This window comes from Genypterus blacodes, unplaced genomic scaffold (genome assembly GCF_046128005.1).
Source record: "Genypterus blacodes isolate CSIRO-AG114 ecotype Tasmania unplaced genomic scaffold, CSIRO-AGI_Gbla_v1 ptg000235l_1, whole genome shotgun sequence".
NCBI classification, from domain to species: Eukaryota; Metazoa; Chordata; class Actinopteri; order Ophidiiformes; family Ophidiidae; genus Genypterus; species Genypterus blacodes.
In genome coordinates, this window is record NW_027467033.1 from 77,315 (window position 1) to 86,821 (window position 9,507).

A 9,507-nucleotide genomic window follows, 5' to 3' on the forward strand; every position below is an offset into this window, starting at 1 on the left:
GTCTCTTCGTAGTTGTCATTAGCTTTGGTAAATTGATGTAGTGATTTATGTTGTTGAACTCAACCAGTGAAATCATTCTTCATCCACCCCCAGAATGTGCCGGCGTCGTTCCCATTAGCAGTTTGATCTCCCTGTGTACACGCAGACTTTGCCTTTAATAGAAGATTAAATATTTCTCTGCCTTCTATTATTTCTCACTTAAGCCTTTATTGCCTTGTTGTTTGGACTGTGACGCTTCTGTGATTAAAGCCTCATAATGAAGTATCGCATTAGGAAGATGAAGCTCGGTTAAACTTAGTTAACTCCGGGGACGTTATATCACCGCAGCTCCATTTTCACAGCCGCTCGCAAAATCACATTACCAACAATTTCAGCGATTAATCTGTTTTATTACCAAAAATCGTGGCGACTCTTCCTCTTTCTCGCCGACAGAGAATACGACACAGCCGCATGCAATTGGAACATATGAAATACTTCCCCCGTCTCGCGTCCTAACACCGCTGTCCTTTTCCAAAGTGAAGACATTAAGACATAACTGAGTTAAAGCTGCATTAGTCTAATTCCCTCCTCTTTAAATATCATTCTTTACCTCCCTGTCTCTCTCTCTCTCTCTCCTCACTCCCTCACCTCCTTTAACCCTCGCCCCCTCTCTGCTATGGTTTGAGGGGGGCCGCGTTGTTTGTTTTTGCACGTTATTGTTTGGTTTTATTGAGACGATCCATCCTGTGCGGCAGCGGCGGCTGTCGCCGTCTCTCAGGAGTTTGCTTAATGCGTCGTGTCACAAAGCGTTTGGCTTCCTCTCTCTTTCTTTAAGGTGTTTTTACTCGCTCGGACCAGACCGGTGTGATGAGTGATGGTTTTGCCAGGGTGTGTGTGTGTGTGTCTGTGTGTGTAATCTCCAGTGGGATGACAGCTGTAGCCAGCCGCTGAAGCAAGTTGCTATGCTGTGTGTGTGTGTGAGAGAGGGAGGCAGGTGCAGAGTACTTATATATCCTTCCGAAATCTCTTAAATTCCAGAGAATTAGAGGCTCACATTACTCTCAATTACTGTCAGAAGCAGAGAGAAATCTTTCCGAAAAACTCTTTCTCCTACAAAAACTACACACTCGATCTGTCTACACCTCTAACAATACGAACAAATGCCATCAAGCAACAGGTTTTATGTAGTTAATCCTCACTTCAAATCAAGACCTCAATGGCTTTGTCATTGTCTTGATTGCATTCAACTCTTTACACTCTTTCAATTATGTTAACTGGTTGTTTTATTTGTCAGAAAGCTGTTTTATTCAGTGTGGCTAGTCTGTCTTTTTCTCTCTTTCTTTCTCTCTCACACACACACACACACACACACACAGAAGCCTTTAGTTTGCTCATTTTGGTCTTAACTCCTCTCCAGCTGTGCACCAATTTACCTCCTCCGTGCTGTGTGGGGTTTGGTGGGGGGTGATTAGGAGCCAGAGCTGGATTTAAGCTCGAGTTTGCAGAGCGTGTGTGTGTGATTTCTGTTCTGTTTTGTTTTGTGAATGTACGTCTCCATAAGTGTGTGTGTGTGTGTGTGTGTGTGCGCGTGTGTGTGCCAGTAATGGGTTCCATCCTCATTACCCCATAATCCCCCAGCTGCTGTGCCGTGCTGACTTGGTTCCTGGTGGGAGCATTCCAAACTTTCCACCGGATTTACAGTGGATTCCCCAAAGATTCCCACTGGATTTCCACTCCTATTCCCAATATGGCAACTCCCAGTAGATTACTAATCAGTTCCCATCAAATTCATATTCCTCATTTACAATTTCCCTCCCTCCTGGGGATTTGATTTAAAGCTAAGTGTTGCATATTATAAAAAGTTCATTTAAGTCGTTTTTTTTAATCCAGTAACGACTTAGAGACTTAATGTGTAATAACAAACAAAGCTTCGAATCTTAACGGATGAGACCGCCACAGGACCCGACAAGCAGGAGGTCAAAGGTCGCAGCCACAGGGACTCATGTTACTGTAACCCTCGAAAGGTCACAGAGAGGTGGAAACACTTTTCAGCTGTAGTGTCTTCCTCTTGGTCGGCACACGACCCTTCAGACCCCTTCAACACTCTTCTCTGCTGTTTCTCCTTTATCTTTTCCCTTATCTTTATCCCATAGATAATGTGGGGCCTTTTGTTCACTGACTACGCTGCATACTGTGTGTGTATATTAGTAGCAGCAGCATCTGCCTTTGCTGCGTTCAGAATGGCGTCAGATTCATTTCCCCTGATGATCCTCCAGGTCATTGAACACAAAGTCACACAAGTCATCAGGAGTGCAACGTCAGGATGGAGTCTTGCAGTCACTAAGACCTTTTTTTTATGTTGGATCTCTTCCCTCACCACCACACAGCCTCACTCTCATAATGGTAGAAAGGTTTTGTGACTGTCACACTTTCATTTCGCCTGGAATGAATTTCTCTACTGTCCATCCAAAGCAGTGTTTGTGACTTGAAGGATAACTCAACTGAACACAAGGATCATCATATTTTCTTGCTGCTTTCACATGGCTCCTCTTCCTCCTCCGCTTGCTTTTCTTCCCCTCTCTCTCTCTCTCTTCCTGGCTGCCTTCTTCTTCCTGCCTCACCATCGCCTCCTCCACCGCTCTTATCTCGGCCGCCGGTGACATTATCGAGGCCAGGAGCCAAATGCTGAGTGACGGATTGACACGCAGATAGGAGCGGCAGGTAAACAGGCTGAGAGAAGGGACGGCTAGGGGGACGTGCTGACTGGCTGGCAGACAGGCTTGTACACGGGTAATATAACTTCCTAAAAAGGCAGTGGGACACGCAGACAGACGGTCAGAGCGGCTGGCAGACTGACATGTTGGTAGAAGAGTAACAGCCCATCAAGTGGAGAGACATCCGAGACATGTGATATGCTGACGCTGGGTGACTTACAATAAGTGTAGCAGAATAAGTTGAAAAGCAGAAGACAGATGACAGGCAGAAATATGTACACACACACACACACACACACACACACACACACAGAGCTGATATGGAGCCAGGAGGGGCAGAGGCAGTTATCCCAAACATGATGGGCATGTAGTTAGTTAGACACTTTCCACTGCTGACCACCCAAATTGACACACACACACAGGCGTCAGCATGGAGACCACCAGGAGTCTGTCTGTGCGTGTGTGTGCAAGTATTTCTGTGTGTACAACAGTATGTGCAAGTATCCATATACATATTTACACATATCTGCAGGATTTGACTCCCGTCTGTCTCCTCCCGTGCGTGCATGTGGAGAGTTTCTCCAGGCAAAAGGTTCTGCTCTGTGATTGGTCGGGGGCGGTGGAGCCACAACCACTCAGATCTCATCTTAGGCAAAATGTGACTCTATAACCAAAAAATGAAGAAGAAGTTTATCAAGTGAACATCTGAGTCCATCTCGTCCAGGTCCAAATGATGTAAGATTTTCGGGCCCAGTCTCACACACACACATACACACACACGCACACACACAAACACAAACAAGCGCAGATGCTCGCATGCATAAGAGAAACAGAGACAATAAATAAGCGCAAAGAGGGGAGGAAATAGACAGAAAGACAGATGGAGAGAGAGAGAGAGAGACTGTAATACCTCATAATGTTAGCTATGTGGACGACACATGTTTGTGTACTTGCTTTCCACTGGGCACAAGATATTGATATCCGTTAACAGGACTGGACTGGATTACCACAGCTGTGTGTGTGTGTGTGTGTGTGAATGTTAACTGAGCCGTAGCCTACTTAAAACTGTCACATGTCACTTATATTCCGCTGCTATGTGATCTTTGGCAGGGATGGGCTGCTTGGCTGCGTCTCCGGCTGTCCTCACACCCGTCCAAAGAGACTTTTTGTCATGATTTCTAAAGATGTTTTGGGCTGTTTTTTATTGACAGGTTGCTCTTGAGAATCTTCAAGTGAGAGAGCCGTTTAATACTGGTTTAAGTCTCTTTCTCCAAATGGATTTATACTCCTGTGAAGAGTACAAGTAAACATCTCATGGGGGACCCAGGCAGTGAAGGGTGTTCATCAGCAGTAACAGCTTTATTGTATTGTTATCTCTTCTTATGTTGTAATTGTGTTCCTGTTTGCTCTTAGACAAGGGCCGTTGGATCCATCCGACTACACCATGCTGCCTCCCTGGTCCGGTCATTACCCCGGGCCTCCCCAGCCCTCCCAGGCGTATCCCCAGTCCCCGTCCTACCCCAACCCCAACGCCCAGTCCGGCCCGTCTTACCCGGGCTACCCCAGCAGCCAGCAATACGGGCGAGCAGGCGACCATAGAGGTGTGGAGCCAGGGTACTACCCCCACCCGAGGTAATCAAAGTCTGCAACACAACATCTTATCACCTCCTGGTATGCATTTGTATTCATGACCCCCTGTTATTTCTTCTTCTTCTTCTTCTTATCTCTAGTTCTTATTCAGCCCTCTCAGAATGTCCCCACAGTTCTCATAATGTCTGACCACATCTTGTTTTTGGCCTCTAGCCCCCACCATCAGCAGCCACAGCCGCAGCAGAGGGGCCCCCTGCGGCAGGATGTGCCCCCGTCCCCTACCCCGCCGCTTCGTGGACTGCGGTACGACACGATGACCCGTGTAGCCGGGGGCGGAGGGGGATACAGGTAGGAGGCATTTGAGGATGGAGAAGATATCAGGTAAAAATCTGATGGAATTAAATCCTCTTTTCCTCACAAACTTAACTGATTCCATGTATTCCCCCCCGGTTACGCCTCTTAGCGCTCAGACAGAATCCAACATCTCACACATTTGCATATGAGAGTTCCAAAGTTGAACTCGGTGTAAAGTATTTCTGCATATTTACTCGCTTACGGAAACAGTAAATCCTCTTATCTCAGCAATTAACGTTCCTTGAAATTTTGCTGTCATAAATTCATCTGTGACTCAAAACAGGAGAAGGCTGCTCTCTGCTCCTGAGGGTCACACCTAACACCAACAACATGTCACATCTTTAAAAGTATATGACCGCTTTTGAGGGAAGCATATTGGAATATTTAAGGCGGGAGAGGGAATGGAACAGTTTTACACGACCGACCACATGCCCTTTCATAAACGAGAGCAAATGGTTGATTGCTTACAGGCACCTGGGGGATCCCGGTCTGGACCACTTTGGCTATACTGGGGAGGGAGGAAGACGACAGCAGCAGCAGCAGCAGCAACACCAAACCAACACGAGACAGAAGAACCCCATGACTGCTGCTGTTTGATGGAAAACGGAAAGCGGAATGTAAACGGCTTCATTTTGGACATCTTCACAGCTTCCTACATTGCGACTGACCCCTTTAGATGTGTGATCTGAGCACCGTTATTTTCAATGCAGAAGATAAATGGTGATACAGTGACAAGCAAGGTAAAGGAGGTTAATTATTGCACGTCCAGCTGTTGTTTGAAGCCGCTTTAATGGCTTTGGGTCCTCGCCTTAGTTTTTCCCGGAGTCGTAAAATTAGCAGCGTTTTCTCTTTCGCCCCAGTCTGATTAGGTCTCTGACAAAAAGCCAAAAGGTAATTGGATGCATTTAAAATGAGTAACCTGACCCGCGCTGCACAGGGGGTTGGTGATGATGAAGAGTTGACACAGCTCTGAGAGGGCCCACGCTATGCTGGAATGAGTATTACTTTAAATGCAATAATATGTGTACCGGGGTTATGTGGCAATCCACTGAGGCACGGTCAGTATAGAAGCACCAGCATACAACAGAAGCCTGCAGTTACTCTATATACGCTCTAGTATAATCCTGTGTGTAACAAAAAACAACAAAAAACTTCACAAACTTGACTTTTTCCTATGAAAAACAGAATTTCATTCCGTAGACTGAAGCAGCCGAAATTCTTACAGGAACACGGCGGTCCGACTTTCAGCCTCTTGAGGGTTTAGATGGGGAAAGATTAGTGGAAAAGTCAGAATGTTCCAGAGCTCCTCCACCTACAGCACATTAGCATGAGAACGCGGCTCTGCCCTCGGTTTAATCGCTCGGCTGCCGAACGCTAAAATAACTCCACAAATAACCCTAACAAGGTAACACTATTCTGCTCGTATTCATCCGTGTCACATCAGCGGCAGAGACTCTTATCGTAGTGTTTGTGTACAGTTAGTACATTGCCGTGTTTGTTCAGCGTTTTCTGACTGGAGGAACTCGTCTGGGAACTTCTCGTCTCAAAAGAAGCGGGTGGAATAAGTGTTGAAAGGGGGTTTTACAGTGTTTCACTACAAAACTACCTGATAAGTCGCATTCCAATATGATCCTGTAGTGCTCCACTTATAGTTCCATGAAGAAGAGTGTATACGGTCACTGTCCAGCCTTCACTCTATGGCAAGTGTCGTGATTTGAATGAGTATAATCTATGCATTTCTCCCTCATGGTCACAGCTTTCACGTATCCCTGCCACTGCACCAGCTTTTAAGTACAGATTGAGTCTATTCTCTTATATCACATATTGTTTTGAACGACGTGAATGAATGATGGAACATTATGAATGATTGACCTGCACTATAGCACCGTATAGCACTGTATACCGTATCTACATGTTATATGTTCTTTTAATCATGCTACCATCGTGTTTGCTTTTTATCAAGAATATTTTCTGTGGGTGCAGATGACGTCATACAGGTCAGAACAGGACGAGAAACAAATTGTCCCCGTTCTAAAACTGTGTGGACCGCAACAATCCGAGCTGTATGTCGACCATGATGACTTCCTCTCTGCACTTCAATGCGTCTTTTTCGATTACATTTCAGCAGTAGTTTGTACTGAAATCAAGAGTTTCCCACATGGAGACATGTGAAGAACCATTCCAGCATGAATGTCCCTTTCCTCTCCAAAACGTATTATTCATTCTAAACCATTTCACTGCTGTTTATTCCATTCTCATTTAATTTGGCACCGCCGATACTTCCAGTTCAGTTTGTTTGTGAGAATCCATTTCTGCACAGTGGAGACAGAATGCTGATATCCTGACAAACTTTTCATAATAGTAATTATTTTTCATTCCAGTTTGTCCATTCTATAATGAAATCCTGACCTTCTGTCAATCACAACCCAATCAAGACAAACAAACCCAAAGCAAAATGATTCCACTGGGAAAAGAAAACCCTTCTGAAATGGAACCAAAGCTTTAAATGATTGACGTCTTTTCTACCAGGAATAACTTTTAATATCCTGACTGTTTGTTTTTACCTTGTAATCATACTCCAGTAGTTCTCATTAATTCATCGCAGCCTTTTACTATTTTGACAATGAATGTGCCTGAGCATTGTCTTTTTGCCTCCCACACGTCCATATATTCTGGGGCAAGATGGCAGATTTTAGGGCGTGGCGTTTGTTTATACGCTCACTTGTGTTCCTCTGTGGGATCTGAACATGTTCATGTAGTTTGGACGTGAAGGATGTGATTGGTACGTCTCTGTGAGCTGGCTAAGGGGCCGTATTCTGACTAATTGCACTCATGCCTACATCAAAATTGTGTATCTATCTAACCACTAAAGTCATAGACCACTAATCACATTTAACTAGGAGCTAAACTAAGGCTTCATTTAGTCCAACATGTTGAAATGTGAAATTTGTCTCAAATAACGTTTCAAAATCAAATCATTTGCACCTTTGTTTGCGTAAATGGCGATTATTGTTGGAAAGCAAAAGAAGAGGTAAAGAAATGAATGATAGACTGAAAAGAGATGGATAGGAGAGGTGGGTGGATAGAATAGATGAAGGCAAGAATGATAAAGCATTCAGGTTTGGGTTTGGTTTGAGGATCAAACATAAACCAGTATTAGATGTGCTTTATTGGGGCCAGAGTCAGAGTTCAGTCAAAATGTTGTTCAGATTTGAGTTGCACGGATGCGTAACTCCATTCAGATGATGACAGGAAGTCTCGTCCAGTCCACGCCGGTTACTTCTGAAGTGTGAGTACGAAAGAGCGCAACTCTGCACTGCACTATTGAATCCGATTTACGTGCGTGCCTCAACTCTGAGTCAGGCCCTGAAGGAGAGCAGACAGGAGGGAGGTATGGACGTGAGAGAGAGAGAGAGAGACAGAAAGAAAGAGGGTGACTGACATGCGACAGTTGGTAGATGGTGACAGAAGTGTGCTTGTGTTGGTTGAATGTTGTAAGTACACACTATACAGTGTGTAACTCTTAAAATCATTCTTCTTTGTGTGTTTTATGAAATGGTATTGGATGTTGTGGTGCTGCCAGAGCCACTGATTGTTTGGTACAAAGGGCGGTGAGGAACCCACACACACCGACAGAAAGAGCTCTGTAGCAAACATGTGACTCAGCACGGCAGGGGTCAAACATGCAACTCTTTGGTTTGTTTGAGTTGTACGTTTTTACATAGTTGACGGTACGAACCTGGAGGCCTCCACAAGGTTCTCAACCTGCACAGAGACCAGTGAATGAAGGAACCAACTGATCAACCTCTTTGTCTATTTTCAAATCTATTGACATACAAAAAAAACACACAAATCAAATCTCTTTTTATTTTGCTGTCACAGTAACTGCTATCATTGTTTTTACTATGTTTTATATTTATGTTTTATATAACATCTTTTTTGCATTAAAACGTTCAATTTTAAACATGTTTCACTAAAGATTTCATGTTTTTATGTGTTTTCTTATTTTTCTTTGCGATGTTCCGATGGGTTAAAAACATGTGGATCCATTTCTGCAGCAACTGTGCACACTGAGTGAAAACTGTTTTTTTTCTGGTCTTCCCAAGCTCCTGCTCTGTCCTGATTGGTCAGCTGCGATCAGGCTTCACAACCAATCAGAAATGGAGCTTCCTTGGTAACTGGGGATCCTTGGGTTTGCATTATCGGACGAATGTCAACCTCAATTCTTGTGCAACCAACGCTAACCGCTACTATAACTCCTACTCGCACTATAACACCGACTCCACTAAGCTTCAATATGCGCCGCAGACAGCTGCTAAGGTTAATTAAATATGAGTCAGGAGAAATTGCTTCCCTAATGTCCCCAAACCCTGCAAGGTGAATCACTCCCAGCACAATTGAGCCCATCACTTAAGCAGCAGATAAATCATGCTTTTGTGATAAGCGATAGATACGGCTGCAGAATTAATGCCAGACTAATTATCAATTAAAAAGTGAGATGAGGTACACTGATTTCAGCCCAAAGTTTTTGACTTTCCCTGGCAGAGCTCCATTTTCTCTGCGCTGGGTCACAGCCCCTCCATTAATAAGCATTTAGTCACAGCCTGGGTGCTCTGTATTTATCAGACATGCTGGGTGCCGGACTTGGGCTGCAATCACAGGAGTTTCCAGTAATGAGACGCGCAGGCCAAGGGAGAGTTTTTATCAGCTGAGTCTTAATTAGCATATCCCAGACCTTCAGCCAATGGGGAGACAGGAAAGAAGTAATTAAATTGTCCTTTACTCGCTGCCAGGATTGGTTTTTACTTTTACGCAGTGGTCACTCGTGGATCTACAAACATGCCTTTGTGTTGACGAAGGCTCGAAATCA

General features: G+C 44.6%; 1 protein-coding gene across 1 annotated transcript in view; it reads left to right on the forward strand.

Annotated features, from left to right (window-relative positions):
* LOC143016576 (partitioning defective 3 homolog B-like) overlaps nucleotides 1-8,522 on the forward strand; it is a gene marked incomplete at its 5' end in the record, with an annotated part of 77,837 nt that extends 69,315 nt beyond the window's left edge. The window contains 3 exons of the mRNA XM_076170975.1: nucleotides 4,107-4,325; nucleotides 4,497-4,631; nucleotides 5,108-8,522. Coding sequence (XP_076027090.1) covers nucleotides 4,107-4,325; nucleotides 4,497-4,631; nucleotides 5,108-5,234 — 481 coding nt within the window. The remainder of the gene's footprint in view (nucleotides 1-4,106; nucleotides 4,326-4,496; nucleotides 4,632-5,107) is intronic.
* Between the last annotated feature and the right edge of the window lie 985 nt (nucleotides 8,523-9,507).